The sequence below is a fragment of the Thalassophryne amazonica genome, chromosome 17, assembly GCF_902500255.1.
Source record: "Thalassophryne amazonica chromosome 17, fThaAma1.1, whole genome shotgun sequence".
NCBI lineage: Eukaryota > Metazoa > Chordata > Actinopteri > Batrachoidiformes > Batrachoididae > Thalassophryne > Thalassophryne amazonica.
The window spans coordinates 37,370,710-37,396,509 of record NC_047119.1 but is presented as its reverse complement, the minus strand read 5'-3'; the positions used below and the strand labels follow the sequence as shown (position 1 = coordinate 37,396,509).

General features: G+C 39.6%; 1 protein-coding gene across 1 annotated transcript in view; it reads left to right on the top strand.

Moving 5' to 3' along the window:
* The window catches only part of LOC117529046 (transmembrane protein 132C-like), a 476,757-nt gene that overhangs the window by 263,434 nt on the left and 187,523 nt on the right, over nucleotides 1-25,800 (top strand). The window contains exon 4 of the mRNA XM_034191745.1: nucleotides 19,295-19,438. Coding sequence (XP_034047636.1) covers nucleotides 19,295-19,438 — 144 coding nt within the window. The remainder of the gene's footprint in view (nucleotides 1-19,294; nucleotides 19,439-25,800) is intronic.

Below are 25,800 nucleotides of genomic sequence, written 5' to 3'. Positions count from 1 at the left end.
AACTGTAGGCCTTTGAACTGGAGGCCTCTACTGGTGGTTGGCTCTCACTGCGGTATTGTATCACTTCCTGTTCCGGAGCACAGCGGTGTTTTGCTGTATCTGTTAGCTGATAACTAGATAAGGATTTGTTTCACAGTGTAATCTTCACGTGCCTTAACTAAACCACTCCCTCTGCTGAATCACCTCTAAATTATTTACACATTATTCACTTCGTGTGTTTTTAGGAATCCGCTAGCTTAGCGCAGCTACTAGCTCTTAGCCGGTTTAGCATGGTGGCTTCTCCTGTCTCTCCCACACTTTTCTGCACTGGGTGTGAAATGTTTATTTATTCCTTGTCCTCCTTTAGCAGTAATGGTACTTGTAATAAGTGTAGCTTTGGAGGCCAGGCTGGGCGAATTGGAGACTCGGCTCCACACCTTGGAAAATCCTACAGCTAGCCAGGCCCCTGTAGTCGGTGCGGACCAAGGTAGCTTAGCCGCTGTTAGTTCCCCTCCGGCAGATCCCGAGCAGCCGGGAAAGCAGGCCGACTGGGTGACTGTGAGGAGGAAGCGTAGTCCTAAACAGAAGCCCCGTGTACACCGCCAACCCGTTCACATTTCTAACCGTTTTTCCCCACTCGGCGACACACCCACCGAGGATCAAACTCTGGTTATTGGCGACTCTGTTTTGAGAAATGTGAAGTTAGCGACACCAGCAACCATAGTCAATTGTCTTCCGGGGGCCAGAGCAGGCGACATTGAAGGAAATTTGAAACTGCTGACTAAGGCTAAGCGTAAATTTGGTAAGATTGTAATTCACGTTGGCAGTAATGACACCCGGTTACGCCAATCGGAGGTCACTAAAATTAACATTGAATCGGTGTGTAACTTTGCAAAAACAATGTTGGACTCTGTAGTTTTCTCCCCAATTGGACCGGGAGTGACATGTTTAGCCGCATGTTCTCCCTGAATTGCTGGCTGTCTGAGTGGTGTCCAAAAAATGAGGTGGGCTTCATAGATAATTGGCAAAGCTTCTGGGGAAAACCTGGTCTTGTTAGGAGAGACGGCATCCATCCCACTTTGGATGGAGCAGCTTTCATTTCTAGAAATCTGACCAATTTTCTTAAATCCTCCAAACCGTGACTGTCCAGGATTGGGACCAGGAAGCAGAGTTGTAGTCTTACACACCTCTCTGCAGCTTCTCTCCCCCTGCCATCCCCTCATTACCCCATCCCTGTAGAGACGGTGCCTGCTGCCAGACCACCAATAACCAGTAAAAATCTATTTAAGCATAAAAATTCAAAAAGAAAAAATAATATAGCACCTTCAACTGCACCACAGACTAAAACAGTTAAATGTGGTCTATTAAACATTAGATCTCTCTCTTCTAAGTCCCTGTTAGTAAATGATATAATAATTGATCAACATATTGATTTATTCTGCCTTACAGAAACCTGGTTAGAGCAGGATGAATATGTTAGTTTAAATGAGTCAACACCCCCGAGTCACACTAACTGCCAGAACGCTCGTAGCACGGGCCGAGGAGGAGGATTAGCAGCAGTCTTCCATTCCAGCTTATTAATTAATCAAAAACCCAGACAGAGCTTTAATTCATTTGAAAGCTTGACTCTTAGTCTTGTCCATCCAAATTGGAAGTCCCAAAAACCAGTTTTATTTGTTATTATCTATCGTCCACCTGGTCGTTACTGTGAGTTTCTCTGTGAATTTTCAGACCTTTTGTCTGACTTAGTGCTTGGCTCAGATAAGATAATTATAGTGGGCGATTTTAACATCCACACAGATGCTGAGAATGACAGCCTCAACACTGCATTTAATCTATTATTAGACTCAATTGGCTTCGCTCAAAATGTAAATGAGTCCACCCACCACTTTAATCATATCTTAGATCTTGTTCTGGCTTATGGTATGGAAATTGAAGACTTAACAGTATTCCCTGAAAACTCCCTTCTGTCTGATCATTTCTTAATAACATTTACATTTACTCTGATGGACTACCCAGCAGTGGAGAATAACTTTCATTACACTAGAAGTCTTTCAGAAAGCGCTGTAACTAGGTTTAAGGATATGATTCCTTCTTTATGTTCTCTAATGCCATATACCAACACAGGGCAGAGTAGCTACCTAAACTCTGTAAGTGAGATAGAGTATCTCGTCAATAGTTTTACATCCTCATTGAAGACAACTTTGGATGCTGTAGCTCCTCTGAAAAAGAGAGCCTTAAATCAGAAGTGCCTGACTCCGTGGTATAACTCACAAACTCGCAGCTTAAAGCAGATAACCCATAAGTTGGAGAGGAAATGGCGTCTCACTAATTTAGAAGATCTTCACTTAGCCTGGAAAAAGAGTCTGTTGCTCTATTAAAAAAGCCCTCCATAAAGCTAGGACATCTTACTACTCATCACTAATTGAAGAAAATAAGAACAACCCGAGGTTTCTTTTCAGCACTGTAGCCAGGCTGACAGAGTCAGAGCTCTATTGAGCCGAGTATTCCTTTAACTTTAACTAGTAATGACTTCATGACTTTCTTTGCTTATAAAATTTTAACTATTAGAGAAAAAATTACTCATAACCATCCCAAAGACGTATCGTTATCTTTGACTGCTTTCAGTGATGCCGGTATTTGGTTAGACTCTTTCTCTCCGATTGTTCTGTCTGAGTTATTTTCATTAGTTAGTTCCTCCAAACCATCAACATGTCTATTAGACCCCATTCCTACCAGGCTGCTCAAGGCAGCCCTACCATTAATTAATGCTTCGTTCTTAATTATGATCAATCTATCTTTATTAGTTGGTTATGTACCACAGGCTTTTAAGGTGGCAGTAATTAAACCATTACTTAAAAAACCAGCACTTGACCCAGCTATCTTAGCTAATTATAGGCCAATCTCCAACCTTCCTTTTCTCTCAAAAATTCTTGAAGGGTAGTTGTAAAACAGCTAACTGATCATCTGCAGAGGAATGGTCTATTTGAAGAGTTTCACTCAGGTTTTAGTATTCATCATAGTACAGAAACAGCATTAGTGAAGGTTACAAATGATCTTCTTATGGCCTCAGACAGTGGACTCATCTCTGTGCTTGTTCTGTTAGACCTCAGTGCTGCTTTTGATACTGTTGACCATAACATTTTATTACAGAGATTAGAGCATGCCATAGGTATTAAAGGCACTGTGCTGCGGTGGTTTGAATCATATTTATCTAATAGATTACAATTTGTTCATGTAAATGGGGAATCTTCTTCACAGACTAAGGTTAATTATGGAGTTCCACAAGGTTCTGTGCTAGGACCAATTTTATTCACTTTATACATGTTTCCCTTAGGCAGTACAACCCCTGGCAATAATTATGGAATCACCAGCCTCGGAGGATGTTCATTCAGTTGTTTAATTTTGTAGAAAAAAAGCAGATCACAGACATGACACAAAACTGAAGTCATTTCAAATGGCAACTTTCTGGCTTTAAGAAACACTATAAGAAATCAGGAAAAAAAATTGTGGCAGTCAGTAACGGTTACTTTTTTAGACCAAGCAGAGGGAAAAAAATATGGACTCACTAAATTCTGAGGAATAAATTATGGAATCACCCTGTAAATTTTCATCCCCAAAACTAACACCTGCATCAAATCAGATCTGCTCGTTAGTTTGCATCTTAAAAGGAGTGATCACACCTTGGAGAGCTGTTGCACCAAGTGGACTGACATGAATCATGGCTCCAACACGAGAGATGTCAATTGAAACAAAGGAGAGGATTATCAAACTCTTAAAAGAGGGTAAATCATCACGCAATGTTGCAAAAGATGTTGGTTGTTCGCAGTCAGCTGTGTCTAAACTCTGAACCAAATACTGGTAGTGCCAAGGAAGACATCAAAGCATCAAGACAGAAAACTTAAAGCAATATGTCTCAAAAATCGAAAATGCACAACAAAACAAATGAGGAACGAATGGGAGGAAACTGGAGTCAACGTCTGTGACCGAACTGTAAGAAACCGCCTAAAGGAAATGGGACTTAAATACAGAAAAGCTAAACGAAAGCCATCCTTAACACCTAAACAGAAAAAAACAAGGTTACAATGGGCTAAGGAAAAGCAATCGTGGACTGTGGATGACTGGATGAAAGTCATATTCAGTGATGAATCTTGAATCTGCATTGGGCAAGGTGATGATGCTGGAACTTTTGTTTGGTGCCGTTCCAATGAGATTTATAAAGATGACTGCCTGAAGAGAACATGTAAATTTCCACAGTTATTGATGATATGGGGCTGCATGTCAGGTAAAGGCACTGGGGAGATGGCTGTCATTACATCATCAATAAATGCACAAGTTTACGTTGATATTTTGGACACTTTTCTTATCCCATCAATTGAAAGGATGTTTGGGGATGATGAAGATGATAATGCATCTTGCCATAGAGCAAAAACTGTGAAAACAATCCTTGCAAAAAGACACATAGGGTCAATGTCATGGCCTGCAAATAGTCCGGATCTTAATCCAATTGAAAATCTTTGGTGGAAGTTGAAGAAAATGGTCCATGACAAGGCTCCAACCTGCAAAGCTGATCTGGCAACAGCAATCAGAGAAAGTTGGAGCCAGATTGATGAAGAGTACTGTTTGTCACTCATTAAGTCCATGCCTCAGAGACTGCAAGCTGTTATAAAAGCCAGAGGTGGTGCAACAAAATACTAGTGATGTGTTGGAGCGTTCTTTTGTTTTTCATGATTCCATATTTTTTTCCCTCTGCTTGGTCTAAAAAAGTAACCGTTACTGACTGCCACAATTTTTTTTCCTGATTTCTTATAGTGTTTCTTAAAGCCAGAAAGTTGCCATTTGAAATGACTTTAGTTTTGTGTCATGTCTGTGATCTGCTTTTTTTTTCTACAAAATTAAACAACTGAATGAACATCCTCAGAGGCCGGTGATTCCATAATTTTTGCCATGGGTTGTATTATTAGACGGCATTGCTTAAATTTTCATTGTTACGCAGATGATACCCAGCTTTATCTATCCATGAAGCCAGAGGACACACACCAATTAGCTAAACTGCAGGATTGTCTTACAGACATAAAGACATGGATGACCTCTAATTTCCTGCTTTTAAACTCATAAAACTGAAGTTATTGTACTTGGCCCCACAAATCTTAGAAACATGGTGTCTAACCAGATCCTTACTCTGGATGGCATTACCCTGACCTCTAGTAATACTGTGAGAAATCTTGGAGTCATTTTTGATCAGGATATGTCCTTCAATGCGCATATTAAACAAATATGTAGGACTGCTTTTTTGCATTTGCGCAATATCTCTAAAATTAGAAAGGTCTTGTCTCAGAGTGATGCTGAAAAACTAATTCATGCATTTATTTCCTCTAGGCTGGACAATTGTAATTCATTATTATCAGGTTGTCCTAAAAGTTCCCTGAAAAGCCTTCAGTTAATTCAAAATGCTGCAGCTAGAGTACTAACGGGGACTAGAAGGAGAGAGCATATCTCACCCATATTGGCCTCTCTTCACTGGCTTCCTGTTATTTCTAGAATAGAATTTAAAATTCTTCTTCTTACGGTTTTGAATAATCAGGTCCCATCTTAGGGACCTCATAGTACCATATCACCCCAATAGAGCGCTTCACTCTCAGACTGCAGGCTTACTTGTAGTTCCTAGGGTTTGTAAGAGTAGAATGGGAGGCAGAGCCTTCAGCTTTCAGGCTCCTCTCCTGTGGAACCAGCTCCCAATTCAGATCAGGGAGACAGACACCCTCTCTACTTTTAAGATTAAGCTTAAAACTTTCCTTTTTGCTAAAGCTTATAGTTAGGGCTGGATCAGGTGACCCTGAACCATCCCTTAGTTATGCTGCTATAGACTTAGACTGCTGGGGGGGTTCCCATAATGCACTGAGTGTTTCTTTCTCTTTTTGCTCTGTATGCACCACTCTGCATTTAATCATTAGTGATTGATCTCTGCTCCCCTCCACAGCATGACTTTTTCCTGGTTCTCTCCCTCAGCCCCAACCAGTCCCAGCAGAAGACTGCCCCTCCCTGAGCCTGGTTCTGCTGGAGGTTTCTTCCTGTTAAAAGGGAGTTTTTCCTTCCCATTGTTGCCAAGTGCTTGCTCACAGGGGGTCGTTTTGACCGTTGGGGTTTTTCCGTAATTATTGCATGGCCTTGCCTTACAATATAAAGTGCCTTGGGGCAACTGTTTGTTGTGATTTGGCGCTATATAAATAAAATTGATTTGATTTGTAAACCATGCAGACAAGATGTGAGTGAAAGCTGCAGGGTTTTATGAAAAATTTGTCGAAATGCCTCCTGGTTTTTCCTTGACAGCAACTAAGTTCCACATATACTGAACTGAGTTGGATGAAAACTGTGTTTTTGTTTTGACGATTGCTAACACGTGCGTGATGCAGGACTTCAGAAGGCTACCCATGCACCGATGCTTTTACGATGGATGGCTTGTCTGTGGTAACATCTGACATGCCAGTGTGCAGTACAGACAGAACTGTCAAGAAATGAGATGTCAATAAGATTTCCTGAAGAAATCACCAAACATGTTCCATCACTCAGTATCATCAGTATTGTGAGATTTGTATATATTTTCATTTAAATGTTACTCCACAAACTGAGAGCTCTCAACTTCTGTTTTATAACTATATGTGTTAGTAGATAAATAAATATATAGAGCTTGATAAAGCTAAGATTAAAAAGTTAAACTTCTCACTGACTCATATTGTAAAAATGTTGTAACTGCAGTAAACATTTGTGTTGACAGCTGACACTTGACAACTGTGTCATTTGTTCAGATATTAGCTGGAGTTCTTCCCATTGAGATCTCTGGTGGCCTACATTTGTTTGTTTCTGTCACTATCAAAGTATACTTTGTACCTTCTGGGAATCCTATATCATGCTGTCTTGTCACATCAATTTTGACCTATATGGTTCAAAATTAAAAAGAAAAAAAAAAAAACAGAGGTGAAATTTGAACATGTTGACACCATAAAATTGTGAATCTTTTAGTGGCTAAATTATAGTGTGCCAAAGGAAGTTATTTTTGACTGAGTACCTTTAACTAATTAATCAGTTAAATTTGTTGTAAAATTACAACATACAGTGAGGAAAATAAGTATTTGAACACCCTGCGATTTTGCAAGTTCTCCCACTTAGAAATCATGGAGGGGTCTGAAATTTTCATCTTTGGTGCATGTCAACTGTGAGTTCCATAATCTAAACAGAAATCACAATGTATGATTACTGCTGCAAATAAGTATTTGAACACCTACCAACCAGCAAGAATTCTGGCTCTCACAGACCAGTTAATTTTTCTTTAAGAAGCCCTCTTATTCTGCACTCTTTACCTGTATTAATTGCACCTGTTTGAACTTGTTACCTGTATAAAAGACACCTGTTCACGCACTCAATCAATCACGCTCCAACCTGTCCACCATAGCCAAGACCAAAGAGCTGTCCAAGGACACCAGGGACAAAACTGTAGACCTGCACAAGGCTGGGATGGGATAGGCAACAACTGTTATGATTATGTATTAGCAAGTGGAAGAAACACAAGATGACTGTCAATCTCTCTCGGTCTGGGATTCCATGTAAGATCTTGCTTTGTGGGGTAAGGATGATTCTGAGAAAGCTCAGGAAGACCTGGTTAATGACCTGAAGAGAGCTGGGACCACAGTCACAAAGATTACATTAGTAACACATGATGCTGTCATGGTTTAAAATCCTGTAGGGCAGCAAGGTCCCCCTGCTCAAGCAAGCACATGTCCAGCCCCGTTTGAAGTTCACCAGTGACCATCTGGATGATCCAGAGGAGGCATGTGAGAAGGTCATGTGGTCAGATAAGACCAGAATAGAGCTTTTTGGAATCAACTCCACTTACCATGTTTAGAGGATGAGAACAACCCCAAGAAAACCATCCCAACTGTGAAGCATGGCTGTGGAAACATCATACTCTGGGGGTACTCTTCTGCAAAGAAGACAGGATGACTGCAACGTACTGAAGGGAGGATGGATGGGGTCATGTATTGCGAGATTTTGGCAAACAACTTCCTTCCCTCAGTAAGAGCATTGAAGATGGGTCATGGCTGGGTCTTCCAGCATGACAATGACCCCAAACACACAGCCAGGGCAACTAAGGAGGGGCTCCGTAAGAAGCATTTCAAGGTCCTGGAGTGGCCTGGCCAGTCTCCAGATCTGAAATCAATAGAAAATCTTTGGAGGGAGCTGAAACTCCAAACCTGAAAGATCTAGAGAAGATCTATATGGAGGAGTGGACCAAAATCCCTGCTGCAGTGTGTGAAAACCTGGTGAAAATCTACAGGAAACGTTTGACCTCTGTAATTGCAAACAAAGGCTACTGTACCAAATATTAACATTGATTTTCACAGGTGTTCAAATGTTTATTTGCAGCAGTAACATACAAATAAATTATTAAAAAATCATACATTGTGATTTCTAGATTTTTTTTTTTTTAGATTATGTCTCTCACAGTGAACATGCACCTAAGATGAAAATTTCAGACCCCTCCATGATTTCTAAGTGGGAGAACTTGCAAAATCGCAGGGTGTTCAAATACTTATTTTCCTCACTGTAGAACCTAAAGTGATGTTTTCAAATTCCATGGTTTGTCTTTCTATCATGCCCAAATTTAGCTCAAGAATTCTCCTTACACTGATGTAAAAAAAAAAAGAATTCCTGGAGATCTGTCAATCTCTATATCAAATCTTCACATTTATTGACATTTATTGTGGAAATTGTTTATTTTCTTACTTCACCTCAGATCGATGACAGTTTATGCAATAATTTAAAGTTGAAATTTAATCTGGAAGTCTTCCCATTGGGGTCTCTGGTGTCCTTTATTTGTTAGTTGTGTCTGTTGCATCTTTCTCTTTCGATTTTGCATTATTTTGTAACACTTTGGGTCACAGGTGAAAGTGTGACAAGTTTCTTTAGCTCCATGGTGCTTGCACTACCATATATAGCATGCCAGTGCTGGGTAACGTATGCCATCCCATGTTATCACTGTACTTTTGACCCATATTGTTAGAAGAAAAACAAAAATCCAGAAAAGGTCAATTTTGATCCCGATGATGAAATAAAATTGTAAATCCTTTTACTTGAATGCTTAGTAGCTATATTATAGTGTGCCAAAGAATATTATTTTTATGGCAGAGTTTAGAAAAAGTAAAGGGGGCGATACCTTTAATTAATTAATCGATTAATTGTTTAATCACAATAATGATGGATATAACCTACATTTGAATCCATTATAAACTGCATTGTTTTTGGACAACCTCAGCTCATCAGTAAATACTCATCCCACTGATGTAGGATTTCATGGAATTAATGAGGCAGCCTCATGTGCTGATCTATGGGAAAGTTGGCCTCCCTTCAAATTGCCTTCCTTTATTGCCTCCCTCCCTCACCAGAAATCATATTAGCCAGACCAATCTAATTTACAACATGCCATTCCTTAATTTAATCCGTGAGCTTGTTGGATAGAACATATGCTTGAGTTTTTCAAATTGTTCAAGGAAAATAAAGGGAGTATGATGCATGGGCAGAATGAGAGAGGAGAGCCTGAACGAACAGGGGGAATCAGGTATTTAGGGACCAGAGGGACAGCACCTGCTGGTGAGCAAGATGGGAAATGAAGAAAGACAAAGCAGGGAAAGTGAAAATGTTTCACCAGACACCAAAAACTGTAGTAAATGTAGGACTGTTGACATTAATGTAAATTATAATGTAAATTAGGGTGAATAAAATAACAACATAGAATCCAAAGTAATGTTTTCAAATTCACCAAAAAATGTAATTTATATTGATGTAAAATACAGAATCTGTATGTGTGTGTGTGTGTGTGTGTGTATGTATATATATATATATATATATATATATATATATATATATGATGGCTAGAACCAGAATGATGTCTGTTTATACAGCAAGTTAAAGTTAAATTTGAGGAACTGATTGTAAGTGGTCTAATTACCAAATAACTACACCATGAAAATAAACCAGGGATGACCTGGGTGGAATCTTAGACCTTTTTGAATGTATTTCTTTTAGTTATTTATATTGTGTTATAAACATGTTTTCAAAAGAATCATTTTTACAAGGAAAAGTATAAACATTTAAGGTTTCTTCTAATGTAGGAAGTTTTGATTTTAATTATAAGTATATTAATATGTAATTAATTTTTTGCACAAGTATCCCAACCAACACCAATATTCTATGGATTCTTCTCTTGGTAAACTTCATTATTCTGCCATATGTTGTGGAAACCTGTCAGGTGGCGAAATGGGCAAACTCTGATGATCACATGATTCATGATGCTCTAAACGGTGCTTTGCTGCTAATATGGATATCTGACACAGCAAAACCTTTCAGCTACAAATGGAACCAAATCCTGAAGCCAAACCTTTATGGTATATGATTACATTGTGTTTTATTTGGAGCTGTGCAGTAAAACTATCGAGCATATAGACTTATAGACAGTGCACACTTACAGATGAGAGGAAACAAGGTGACCCCTGCCTGTGGTGTTGACACCTGTGTGGACTTCTCATCTTATGTTGTTTGATTTTCTATTTTCTGTTTCTTCACTTTTGTAAAACGTTGCAAATCCTACTAACTGTTAAAATGAACTATGCAGAGGGTCACCCCTTTGAGTCTGGTCTGCTTGAGGTTTCTTCCTCAAATCATCAGAGGGAGTTCTTCCTTACCACTGTCATCCTATGTGCTTGCTCTAGGAGTTAGTAAGGTTAGACCTTACTTGTGTGAAGAGCCTTGAGGCAACTTTGAGATTTGGTGCTGCATCAGTGAAATAAATTAAAATTGATGACAACAACGTACAGTGGCGTTTATGAAAACTTTTAATCACCTGAAATTGCATGAATAACTAAAGTTTTCCTAAGACATCTACATATCTTGTAGATATCTACAAAAATGTTTGACGTAAACAAAATTTCAGTTTCTGACATATTTGTGTTAACAGTTCCCAAATAATAGGGTTTTAGTTTTAGTTAGTTTAAAGATTTAAACTTTAAGGTTCTTTTTTTTTTTTGAGATACCAATGGTGTGAAGGAATAGTTGTTTACTGTCACTGCTGTTGTCAGTTGTGAAACACGATAACAAGAAGTATTAAAATATTGTGTTTTCCAGCTAATACAGATTATACATTATACAGTATAGTGTGAGCTCTATACTGTTTTCTAGCAGGAGCTGCCTGTGGATGTTGGTGCTGCTTGTGAGTAATAATCACTGCACGGTGTCAAAGGTGACAACAAGGAAACAGGAGATCAGATGGCAATTATTCATTGCCTTGTAGTTATTGTCCGTGTCTTCCACACCAACAGCGTTTATGTTGTCTCATCAGGATCTACTGCCAACAAAAGGCCGGTTATTACAAGATCAGCCGCCAGGCTAAGATCAAAGCAAACTGGTTGAACAAGGAAAAAACGTAATGACTGTGCTCGTCTCAGGATCGGTGCATGGCTTGTCACGTCATTATCCTCCTAGTAATGTTGATTTTTTTGTTCATCTTTTGTTTACTGTTTTAGAACAACAAACCCATTTTTAATGTGGAATAATATTAGAACTGACAGTTGATTCGTAATCAGTTTTTGTGTTGGCTTGTTTTAAACTAGTTTTTTGAATCAGGAATTACACTACACTTTTTAAATGGCTACAGATATTTTTACAGTTGGATTACACTAGAAATCTTAGTTCAAACTTTCGAACATTAAACACTAAAAATGTCTTAAGTTGGCTTTATTATGGATAAATCTGATTCAAAATTGTTATATACCCAGGGCAAAAGCTTTGAAAGTACTTCAAACATGTTAAAATGGTTTAAATTGAACATTTTACTTTAAAATTGTTTTAACTTCAATAACTCAATGTTAAAATGGCTTAAAATGACTAGTTTGCATAAAAATTGTTTTAAATTGTTATATAATAATAACCGGGGCAATTGCTTTGAATCTGCTTTAAACATGTTTTAAAATTGTTTAAACCAGACATTCCACAACAGATCCAGTACAGTCTGCATTGGGATTTGGCACAAGTTTGATGCCCTACCTGACTGAACTCCAGATGTGTCTAGACGAACACACAGTCTGTGTCTTCCAAAGAGGTCTCCCATCCAAGTACTAACTAGGACCCACTCTACTTAACTGAAGTTTAATGCTTGGAATCTGATTGAACCAAGTTTTAAATTGGTTTAAACTAGAAAAGTAAGACTTAACTTTTTAAAATAATTTAAGGTGACTTTAGTTTGGGTGAACTCTAGTTGAACTAGATTTAACAATTTAAAACTGTTAATACATTATAAATTGGTCACTAAAATTAAATTTTTGCACCTTTTTCCAAACTGAGTGCTGTAGTATAACCAGCAGGACCCCACTGATGTGTGCATTAAATTTTGTGTCACTACACCCCTATAACATGGACACTCTTGAAAATTTAAGCAATAAAACATTTTTCAGAATGACATTTTTCCAACCAGCAGGAGACCATATAACTTTTGGTCCTAGCCTTTTTGGATCCTTTTGGATCCAACATAACTTTCTGGCACCAAGCATGCCAAAATACAGGTAAATGATGGACAGAAAGGCTAATCTGTGATTGGCTATTGCAATCTGAGTGGAGAACACACACACACACACACACACACACACACACACACACACACACACACACACACACACACACACACACACACACACACACACACACACACACACACACACACACACACACACAGTGAGGAAAATAAGTATTTGAACACCCTGCGATTTTGCAAGTTCTCCCACTTAGAAATCATGGAGGGGTCTGAAATTTTTCATTGTAGGTGCATGTCAACTGTGACAGACATAATCTAAAAAAAAAAAAAAAAAATCTGGAAATCACAATGTATTATTTTTTTTTAATCATTTATTTGCATGTTACTGCTGCAAATAAGTATTTCAAGCCTGCCAATCAGCAAAATTCCTGGCCCTCAAAGACCTGTGGGTCTTTGGTTTGATGGTCTAGTGGTTAAGGTGTTGGGCTTGAGTCCAGAAGATCATGGGTTCAAATCCCCGCCTGACTGGAAAATCACTAAGGGCCCTTGGGCAAGGCCTTTAATCCCCTATTGCTCCCGGTGTGTAGTGAGCGCCTTGTATGGCAGCACCCTGACATCGGGGTGAATGTGAGGCATTATTGTAAAGTGCTTTGAGCGTCTGATACAGATGGAAAAGTGCTATATAAATGCAGTCCATTTCCATTTACCTGTTAGTCCGTCTCTAAAAGTCCACCTCCACTCTACTTATTATTCCAAAGCCAAGCAGCTTGGTGAAAAAAGATCAACTGTTGGAGCAATTATTAGAAAATGGAAGAAGCTAAACATGACTGTCAATCTCCCTCGGACTGGGGCTCCATGCAAGATCCCACCTTGTGGCGTATCAATGATCCTAAGAAAGGTGAGGAATCAGCCCAGAACTGCATGGAGGAGCTGGTCAATGACCTGAAGAGAGCTGGCACCACAGTTTCCAAGGTTACTGTGGGTAATACACTAAGACGTCATGGGTTAAAATCATGCATGGCACAGAAGGTTCCCCTGCTTAAATCAGCATACGTCCAGGCCTGTCTTAAGTTTGCCCATGACCATTTGGATGATCCAGAGGAGTCATGGGAGAAAGCTTTGTGGTCAGATGAGACCAAAATAGAACTTTTTGGTCTTAATTCCACTCACCATGTTTGGAGGAAGAAGAATGCTGAGTACCATCCCAAAAAGATGGGGGTGGGGGTGGAAGCATCATGCTTTGGGGGTGTTTTTCTACACATGGGACAGGACAACTGCACTGTATTAAGGAGAGGATGACCGGGGCTATGTATTGCGAGATTTTGGGGAACAACCGCCTTCCCTCAGTTAGAGCATTGAAGATGGGTCGTGGATTGGTCTTCCAACATGACAATGACCCGAAGCACCAAGCCAGGATAACCAAGGAGTGGCTCCATAAGAAGCATATCAAAGTTCTGGAGTGGCCTAGCCAGTTTCCAGACCTAAACCCAATAGAAAATCTTTGGAGGGAGCTCAAACTCCGTGTTTCTCAGTGACAGCCCAGTAACCTGGCTGATCTAGAGAAGATCTGTGCGGAGGAATGGGCCAAAATTCCTGCTGCAGTGTGTGCAAACCTGGTGAAAAACTACAGGAAACGTTTGACCTCTGTAATTGCAAACAAAGGCTGCTGTACCAAATATTAACATTGATTTTCACAGGTGTTCAAATACTTATTTGCAGCAGTAACATACAAATAAATTATTAAAAAATCATACATTGTGATTACCGGATTTTTTTTTTTTTTTTTTTTTTTAGATTGTCTCTCACAGTGGACATGCACCTAAGATGAAAATTTCAGACCCCTCCATGATTTCTAAGTGGGAGAACTTGCAAAATTGCAGGGTGTTCAAATACTTATTACCTCACTGTGTGTGTGTGTGTGTGTGTGTATATATATATATATATATATATATATATATATCATGAATGATATTCACATTTTGTGAGACCTGCGTTCATGGTTTGGGAGATATTTTTTTCAGTATTCACGTTTAGCAATTAATGGTTTGCGGATAATTCCCAATTTGCAGCTGATTCATGTTTTGGGGGTTAACAGGTCCTTAATACGCTAGTTGCTCCTGGTGTGTAGTGAACGCCTTGCATGGCAGCATCCTGACATCGGTGTGTGTGTTTGTATGAATGGGTGAATGTGAGGCATAATTATAAAGCACTTTGAGCCTCTGATGCAGTCCATTTACCATTTGCAATGTTTTCATCATTAATGGAACACCAATGCTTGTTTTTTCTTCTTTACTTTAGCTCATTGCTCGTCGACCTCAGATCTTCATTCTGACTTTTCCAGCCTACTTTTTTGTCACTTTGAATTTTCCGTCCCATTCCTGCCAGCAGTTTGAACGAGCAATTTGTCATGTTGGAAGGTGGAAGAAAGTGAAAGCTACTTGTGTACTTCACAGTAATTTCATGTGGCAAAGGAGCAGAAGAAAGCAACACTGTCGCTGTAATGGCAGGTGCAGGCGGAGGTCGCAGTTCTTGGCACCTGGTCAACAAGCCACCCACAGACTGTGACCGTCGATAATGGAAGTGATGGAGAGATGGAGGGGCGGGGTGTGGGGCCAAAGAGCTGTGGAGGCTGCAGTGAGCGGAGTCTTTTTTAAAACGCCGGGTGTGAAGGAAAATGGACAAAAATCATTTGAAGTGGAACAGTCCGTTTCTGGCTCCAGTGAGCGATCTGATCTTGGCCAAAGGACGATGACTTTCTGTGTTTACAAGGACAAAGAAACGAGAGTGACGATGTTGCACTCACACCTGCAACTGTGATTCAGCTTTGTTTCTCGGAGGTTAATTTCAAATTGCCACTTGTAATTATCACAACTCAGCTGACACGTCATCTGTTGTCTCTGATAGATTTGATCACTGCTAATGAAGAGCACAGCTTTTCCAAAGTAACATTCATCCCACACAGAACATGGAGACAAAGTTTAAAAAGATTAGAGTCTTAATGGCTTATCATTACATGTTGTCTATAATAGAGAGAAAGGATGAAGTCCTTTATCTACATTATGAACAGGAATTATAATTCACTCAGCCAACTCGCACAGGGGATTTTATTGATTTAAGTGGAGCAGATAATGCTTGCCGTCAAGGTTCTGACCTCATCACTCTCTCAAGCACGTATCTAACTATGCACGTGGGGGAGACAATTCACTTATTCACGAATCACCAACAGGTGAAGGTGGAAGGAAAATAAAATGTAATAAAACTTAATGCTACATTTTTTGTTGAATTCAGTCATGAAATTCTGGCTATGATTTCAATTAAATGCAATATTAAAGGATGATTAACCGACCACAAGGTCCATACGGGTTAATATCAGACCGACGTCAGTACGGACCTCCCTAACGTTCAGCCCGTGCAAAAAACACGGAGGTCTGATATTCCCGTACAGATCGAGCAAGCGAGGATAAAAATTTATTACATGGCTATTATACAGTGGTGGGCACAGTTCTGATAATCCAATAACAGATAATTAATGAAGATAATGTTTTCATTATCGGATTATCTTTTTAGATAACTTTAAAAACCATTATCGGACTAATTATCTTCCGATAAATTTTCATCAGACCGTTAACGTAGTAAACAGCTACAAACATTTTTAAAATTTAAAATCAGTTGAGCACCTACCTGTTAAAAGTTTCATAGCAGATGTATAGTTCTACTCTCTGCAAACAGAAGAGAGTTGCTTCTAGGAGAAACTGCTCTATCCTCTGCAGGCAAAGTAGAACTGGTCACACACAAAAAAAAATCATTTCTTTAAACACCATACTGATACGCTGGCAATATCACCCAAGTCATCCAGAGGCATACATTTTTAACTTATGGTTCAAATTTTAACCAAACTAATTTCGGACAAGTTATTTAAAATTACTCTCACGTCTGAAGTTTTATAAAGTAAAAATATCAGATATGTTTTCGTCTTAAAGTAATGCACTAGTTTTTAAGGTTTTAGTGTGGACATGCTGTGTTCAGCAGTGCATTATGGGTAGGGTAGGGTAATCTCAGTAAGTTCATGACAGGACAAATGCATTTCAGACACTCTGATCAGTCTCCACGGACAACAGCATTAAACTCTAGTGCCTAAAACTCTTGTGAATATATTCTCTGGGTTTATAGATGATACTGTATTTGTGTTTAGTAAATTCCACGCATCTTAATTGTAGCAGACATGGATTATCTGGAATTTTGTTTTGGCAAGTTTTCACAGTCTCTACTGCCATCTACTGGCCAGTAGTGTTCATGGCAGTATCGTTCTGAAGCTGGGCAGACACTGTATGATATTTTTAATCACTGTACTCAGTTTCAGTTCAAACTGTACCACAGAACCACACAGTGTAAAAGTTCAGAGCGCACTATTTATGTTCTCACACACATTGTACATTCAAAAACCACACGTCGGACTCATGTTTCCAGAAGCAAAACGTAAACAGAAGCTTTTTTTTCCAAACTTAATTTACAAAAACTCGATGGGAGACATCAAAGTTTAAAAACAAAACAAAACAACAAAAAAATGACAAGACAGGTCTGCAGTGTTTGCACATGCACAATGCAAGTGGTTGGATGCTTGTAGCTCTTCAGCAGCAGGATACCCTCACGATGGCTGACCAGAATAATATCAAACAGGTTCAATTTTCATTTGACCATACGATCGGCGATCAGGAGGTGGTCGTGACTCAGCATTGCTTTATTTTCCAAGACCACCTCCGCCTCACGGCATCATTGTGATTAAGTAGAGAGTTGAGCTTCATAGCTCTCCTCAGCTTGCATCTGTGCTGGAAACCATGTAGTAAACAGGAGCTTCCAGCAGGGGGCAGGACGCTCAGACAGAAGTGCTGACTCATTGTTTAGGTCTGTTGTCCCTTTTAATGCTTCCAAAAGCGATCGTGGTGTTAAAACTCAAAATCAGCTTGTTAGTAGTTGCAAGTGTACCAGAGACAATACTGGAATTTATCGGTTATCTGTTATCCGTAACTTCTGATACATTTTTGGGTGGTTTGTTGGTTTATCTATCTGTTATCGAAGTTAATTTTTTGGTTATCTGTGCCCACTACTGCTATTATATATATAAACACGAAAACCTACAGTATCATCTGAATATGAAAGCTGCTGACAGCTCGTAGTCAAACCTGTTCGCCTCACCTCCATGCAGAACTTGTTAACAGATGGTCTGGTCGTTAGCTGGTAAGCTTTCAATCTGTGTGTGTGGGGGTTTTTTTTGTTGTTGTTTTTTTTTATGCCGTTTAGATATTTCTGGATTATGTTCATGTCCGACTTTTTTTTTTTATCGTGTTTTTTAGCTTCCTGGTTTGTAATGAAAATTCACGTTGCGGAATGACTGTCATGGTAAGCGGTCTGAATATAGGAAAATATCCGACCGGTAATAAGCAAATCAGAGCATCCGTAGCATCGCAGCCATATAATAAAACGCAATACGTACAGTATACGTGCCCGCAGGAACAGTAGGAGGCAATATTGCAGTGGGTTCGGTGCTTGTGAATTGTTGGAATGGAGTTCAACTTTGTCATGTTAACTCATGTTGAAAGCAAATCTCCCACTTTGATGCTACTGCTGACCTTTAGGCATTATTTACAGAAATATGCAGTGTCCAAAAAAAAAAAAAAAATGGTGGTCGCTATAATATTTGCGAGTCATGTCGCATAATGCAGTTTTATCAAAGTTCCGCAAACTGTCTCTAAATCTGATCAATATGCAAACATGCAAAATTAACTCATTAGCTGGGTAGTAACTGTGTTAGCTAGTTAGCCTAGCCCATTTAGTACAATTTCAATTTAATCAGCTTAAAAAGTGCCAAATCACAACAAAAGCTGCCTCAAGGCTCCTCACACAGAACAGTTCAGAAAAAGAGCTCTTTGACCGGCTGACTTTTTCTTCACCCTGGGAACACAGAGTAGTCCCGCATCCTGCGACCGCAAAGCCCGGGACAGCACGTAGGGTTTCACCAGATCAGCCAGATAAGATGGCACCAGTCCATGAACATCTTCATAACGCAATAACAAAACCTTAAAATCTGCTCTCACAGAGTCAGGAAGCCAGTGTAAAGATGCCAAAATGGGTGTCATATGTTCAAACCTTCTGCAATGTCTCTCCGTGCTACATTGGCTACTTAGCATGTACACTAAGTGGACAGTTTTGTTAAATGTATGTTTAATTAAATGTGCATCTCCTCGGCAAGAACGTGGATAAACGGGAAACCAACAGACATGATATTTAGTCCAAACTGCAGCTTTACAATTATAGATTTTATCATCAAAGATAATACATTATCCAAAGTCTATGAAAGATTTGAGTCAGCACTCCAGACAGTTATCAGATTATGGAGGTGCCATGGAAGACGAGCCTCTGATCTGCATAATGGTTAAAGCAGTACATCATGTGACGAGCAGCATGAGTCAGCTTAGCCGCCAGAACTCCCTGTGGCTGCAGACTCGCATGAGAAACCTTAAAAAAATAATGTCATTTATAAGTTTTTTTTTTTAACTTCAGGTTCATTATTTTTTAATAAATCCACTTTTTATCCATTTTCTCTAAAATAGATTATTTCTTGATTATTGCAGCACTATCTATCTCTCCGTGTGTCTGAAATTCATCTGAATTTCTTACCACAGTGAAAGTTTAAGCCAGAATTGCATATTAATATTTTTAACATTTGTCTTTGTGTTCCAGGGTCAAGCTGAAAGACGGCGTGGCATTTCTGGGGGCCCAGGCAAGTAACCCGGTTGTGTGGACGGTCAGTCAGGATGTCAGAAGTGAAGGCCACAGGATTGTCACCCTTCACTGCCGCAGGAAGGAAAACAGTTTTACTCAAAGGTAGGACAGAATCACCTTTTTATAGCAAAAATAACAAATGCTTGGCTGACACCTCAGCTTAACCACCAGCTGGAATAGCCAGAAAGCATTGGTGCACTTGTTGATTTTACAAACAGCCATCAGCACAAGTCATTGAAAATGAAACTCATGACTTGGTATCTGGAACATTTGTTACTTTTTGCTGCAGAATAATTAAAATTAATTGAATTGAAGTTTACAATAGGCCAGGGTGGGCAATGAGGGCCGAGACAGTGCAGGTTTTCCTTGCAACCAATCACCTCAGCACTAGTATTATTGCCTTATTTTAGACACCCTCTCTACTTTTAAGATTAAGATTAGGCTTAAAACTTTCCTTTTTGCTAAAGCTTATAGTTAGGGCTGGATCAGGTGACCCTGAACCATCCCTTAGTTATGTTGCTATAGACGTAGACTGCTGGGGGGTTCCCATGATGCATTGTTTCTTTCTCTTTTTGCTCTGTATGCACCACTCTGCATTTAATCATTAGTGATCGATCTCTGCTCCCCTCCACAGCATGTCTTTTTCCTGGTTCTCTCCCTCAGCCCCAACCAGTCCCAGCAGAAGACTGCCCCTCCCTGAGCCTGGTTCTGCTGGAGGTTTCTTCCTGTTAAAAGGGAGTTTTTCCTTCCCACTGTAGCCAAGTGCTTGCTCACAGGGGGTCATTTTGACCGTTGGGGTTTTACATAATTATTGTATGGCCTTGCCTTACAATATAAAGCGCCTTGGGGCAACTGTTTGTTGTGATTTGGCGCTATATAAAAAAAATTGATTTGATTGATTGATTTTGCCGAGATTTGCATTCATGCATACTTACACATCTGGTTGTATTGTAACCTGCACAGTGGTCAGAGAGGGAGCATTAAGACATGTACAACCCCAATTCCAATGAAGTTGGGATGTTGTGTAAAATTTAAATAAAAACAGAAAACAATGATTTTCAAATTATCTTCAACCTATATTCAATTGAACACACCACAAAGACAAGATATTTAATGTTCAAACTGATAAACTTTGTTTTTGTGCAAATATTTGCTCATTTTGAAATGGATACCTGCAACATGTTTCAAAAAAGTTGGGACAGTGGTATGTTTACCACTGTGTTACATCACCTTTCCTTCTAACAACAATCAGTAAGTGTTTGGGAACTGAGGACATTCATGATTGGGTTTAAAAGGAGCATCCCCAAACGTATCAGCCGTTCACAAGCAAAGACAGGGTGAGGATCACCACTTTGTGAACAACTGCATGAAAGTTGAAGCTTTGTAGGTGGAATTCTTTCCCATTTTTGCCTGATCACTTCAATTGTTCAACATTCCGGGGTCTGTGCCACACATTTTCAGTGGGTGACAGGTCTGGACTGCAGGCAGGCCAGTCTAGTACTCGTACTCTTTTACTATGAAGCCACGCTGTTGTAACACATGCAGAATGTGGCTTGGCATTGTCTTGCTGAAATAAGCAGGGACATCCCTGAAAAACACGTTGCTTGGATGGCAGCTTGTGTTGCTCCAAAACCTGGATGTACCTTTCAGCACTGATGGTGCCATCACAGATGTATAAGTTGCCCATGCCATGGGCACTAACACACCCCCATACCATCACAGATACTAGCTTCTGAACTTTGCGCTGGTAACAATCTGGATGGTCTTTTTCCTCTTTTATCTGGAGGACACGACATCCATGATTTCCAAAAACAATTTGAAATGTGGACTCATCAGACCACAGAACACTTTTCCACTTTGCGTCTGTCTATTTCAAATGAGCTTGGGCCCAGAGAAGGCAGTGGCGTTTCTGGATGTTGTTGATGTATGGCTTTCGCTTTGCATGGTAGACTTTTAACTTGCACTTGTAGATGTAGCGACGAACTGTGTTAACTGACAGTGGTTTTCTGAAGTGTTCCTGAGCCCACGCGGTAAGATCCTTTATACAATGATGTCAGTTTTTAATGCAGTGCCACCTGAGGGATCGAAGGTCACGGGCATTCAATGTTGGTTTTCGGCCTTGCTGCTTACGTGTAAAATGTTCTCCAGATTCTCTGAATCTTCTAATTATATTATGGACTGTAGATGATGGAATCCCTAAATTCTTTGCAACTGAATGTTGAGAAACATTGTTCTTAAACTGTTGGACTATTTTTTCACACAGTTGTTCACAAAGTGGTGATCCTCACACCATCTTTGCTTGTGAATGGCTGAGCCTTTTGGGGATGCTCCTTTTATACCCAATCATGACACTCACCTGTTTCCAATGAACCTGCTCAACTGTGGAATGTTCCAAAGAGGTGTTCTTTGACCATTGGTGATGTAACACAGTATTAAACATACCACTGTCCCAGCTTTTTTGAAATGTGTTGCAGGCATCCATTTCAAAATGAGCAAATATTTGCACAAAAACAATAAAGTTTATCAGTTTGAACATTAAATATCTTGTCTTTATGGTGTATTCAATTAAATATAGGTTGAAGAGAATTTGGAAAATCATTGTATTCTGTTATTTACATTGTTCTGTTATTTATTTACAAGGGGAATTGGGGTTGTACACACAGTGTTCATTAGCATTAAATAAGTCTAAACAAGATTGGACAAACTAAGCAATTAAAAGCATATCTTGAACCACATCCCACTGGTTTTATTTCTCCTGACGTAGCACATAGCAACCATGTAGAATATCATGCAATTTTCATGCTGCTCGGGCTTCCCATAGCTTTGTATGCTTCTATAATTAGAAATTCTACAAGTTCCATAATGTGGGTTGTCGTAAACATCCCCTAACCATCATCCCATTTGTATTTCTTGAGTCTTTCATTTGTTCAACCACAATCATAGACGTCAGTCACACCAAAGAGTGATAATATCCCGTGTCCATGCCACAGCTTTTCTCCTGATATCAGAGGGAAATGCTTGAGAGTGGTGTCTGTGGACAGCGGGATGCTGGACTGATGGCGGGATCATATGCCTGAAATTGTAGCAAATTTTTTGGGTTCAAACTTTATAAAACTTTGTTAAACTTTGTAAAAACCTGTAACTGTTAGTATGGCTCAAGCAGAGGGTCACCCTTTGAATCTGGTCTGCTTGAGGTTTCTTCCTCAAATCCTTACCACTGTCACCTGTGTGCTTGCTCTAAGGGTTGGTAAGGTTAGACCGTACTTGTGTGAAGTGCCTTGAGGCAACTTTGTTGTGATTTGGCACTATATAAATGTAATAAATTGAATTGAATTACTAAATTGAATTTAAATTGGTATCGCAAGTCACCTACCCAGAATTCCTGTCCAAAATTGGACAACGTTGCATGGCGTTCTTCGCAAGACTTACCAACTCCCAGTGTCGTATTCCACTGTATGGAATGCCCTTGTCTTAGAATTTTTTAGTTGTGACATGTTCATATTTCTGAAACTGACAACAACCGTTTCATGATCACAAGGTAACACATAGAAACAAAGTGTAGTTGCCAGATGTTGCAAAACAGAAGCATTCACTGTATGAAATGCAACCGGAAGTTGGGCTGACTGCAGAAAATCCTAGTTGACACTATGCATTCTGGGTCTATGTTTCCCAAAATGCGATATGAAGAATTAAATGGGGGGAAAAGTAGGAGACTCTGCTTCCTTTCTGCATGCTGCCAATATTCATGCTTTCATTCAGTGAGTATTCACAGAGCAAGCAGTTGCCTCAGAATCATTGTGAGAATGACTCTTTCAAAGTGTTGCATTAGTTGTGGCAATCCAAGCAGTCGCTCTTTCCTTCCCACAGATGGACAAGTTCTTTCTTCCAGTCTGTTTGGATGGTACCTGTCTAAATGCAATGAAAATGCAGCCCCAAAATGACACAACCCTTCAGCTTTACCCACCCTCAGTTGTTTTGCCACCTTAGCAGTCACACCGAGCCTCACAGAACTGTTCAAAGAAGCCGGCGTAACAGTATATCTTCCCCCCTGGATATACTCCCCCGGGGGTAAGATATCCTAGATATCTTACCTTCACCCTGGATATCTTCCCCCCCACCCCTGAAAAGCAAGTCTGCTGTAGCATTATCACTCATTCCCAGAGGGGAAGATATCTAGGGTGGAGGGGGGGAATGATATACTGTAACACCGGTCTACGTTTTGATCCAAAGATCAAATATGAACCTCATTCAAGCCACACAGGCAACTGGACCACATGTGATTATTCTGCTCACACAAAGAAAATGTCGCTTTTGTGTCACATGAAGGCAAAAACAATCAAAGACTCCAGTTTTCAGGCGGTAATATGAACATAGCCTCTTGGCATGCAACAGTGATCAATGCAGATCTTTACCACCCCATAACAGTAAGTGGCACTACATTTTTTGGTTGAATTACATTGCAAAACAATCCTACTATTAGCCATGTAATTAGTTTGACTTCATTGGCATCACTTATCCAGATAGCTGCATCTGAAAGCCCTCCCTTGCCCCTGCTCTTGATTGGAAACTTTATTGCTGCACAGTTCTGGAAATTCTGCCGTTTATGTAATATGCATTAGTTTCTTTATGCATCAAGAGTAATCGTCTTCCTCATCATGTTTGACATTCAACTCTGTAGCATTACCGTTTTATGCAAAGATAAGGTATCTCTGCACGGGAAGTGACACGCCCTGGTTTGACTGTTATTTCCTCCTCGGTGTCAAGGTGCTGACAATGATGAATGACGAGTCATCTATCATTTACATTCATCCCTTTCGCCGCCTCACTGTGGATACTTCAAATTATACAGGACGGCTCAAATCAAGGTCAGACGTGTTGAGTCTGATATTGTGCCCTGCAATTCTGTCATCAACAAAAGGCGACCCTGGAGGTTTTGAAATGATAATGCGACACTTGTGGGGACTGTGTGCTTTCTTTTGTATGCATCAAGTTCCATTAAAGTACACGCGGATGTTGAAAAGTTACTATTTTAGCTGTCTTTTGCAAAATAATAGAATTAATCATCAATGTAAACTTGTAGTTCAGGCTGTCAGCTTTAATTTGAAGGGAGCTAAACCCATTTCAGGTGACCACTGTATGAATTTTAGCACTTATGTATGTGGACCAAAAGTAATTGGACCACTGATATACAGGGAGATTTCTTGGCAGTTGGTTGGACAACAGCTGCTTGTCTGTCTGGTGCTTTTGCCCTTTCATTCTCAACCAACTTCAGCGGGGTCCATCCACCAAAACCGTTTGTTGCATCAGGTTGTAAGGTTTATTTCTGCTTTAAAGTCAGACATCTTAATATGGTGATCTATGGGGATTGACTCACTTTCTGAGCCAGTCTCAAGTGGCCATTCAAGGAATTGCAAGATTGGCCACTTTCATGTAGGTTCATTTTGGGGCTTTTTGTTACTCTTTGACTTCAGTGAGCAAGAGTAGTAAGTCTGAGAGGTACATTAAGCTTTGCCTTGATCATGGATCACTGGATCATCATGATAATTTACACTGCAAATGTAACCTGATCCAGTTTCATTTTAAATCGGATACGCTTTCATTAAAACCCTCTTCATTGTATGGCAGTATTTTACTACTTTATTTCTTGAGCTTGTGTCGGCATTAGGCTGGGACACAAAAAATGTAGATGAGTGAGTGGGTGAGTGAGTCCATCCCAGCCAGATTGTGTGGATTATAACTCGGACAATAAATGCTAACACCTTGTAACTCATCAAATTAAAAAGCGTGCATAACAACAATGAAATAATTAGTTCATGGTGACTGTTAATGTACCAGATCAATCTCAAAACCAGTTTTGTTTTGCCGATGTGATATCATCGAGATGTGCCTGTTCTCCTCCTTGTGCTAATGAATGGAGTAAAATGTGCAACCACAGCAAGGAATTTGGTGCCCACAATGTGAGCAAGTTCAAACTGAAATATGCAACAGAAAAGGACAATAAAACTGCAGTTGAAGAACGGAACATGTGGATGTGGACAGTGCAGAAATTTTCCATCATTACTGCAGATTACTGATGGTGAACTCAAAATGCTGATTTGAACCATTTGAAACACCGTGTTTTGAGCATTCTTCCAACTAATGTTCTGTGTGAAATGGAACATTTTGCGTTCTGTGCTGCCACCTGCTGGATGCTTCAGGATTGTGGAGCCATATCAAAAAATAAAGCAAAATGTCTGTACTACAGACTTATCTTCATGATTTGATTGTGATTTCTTAGGTTAATACGCATGCGCGTGTGTGTGTGTGTGTGTATATATATATATATATATATATATATATATAATATGAGGTCTGTCCATAAAGTATCGTACCTTTTTATTTATTTTTTTAAACTATATGGATTTGATTCATATGTTTTCACGTCAAAAGCTGTTAGCTTTTAGTCAGAAGCTGTTAGAGACTGG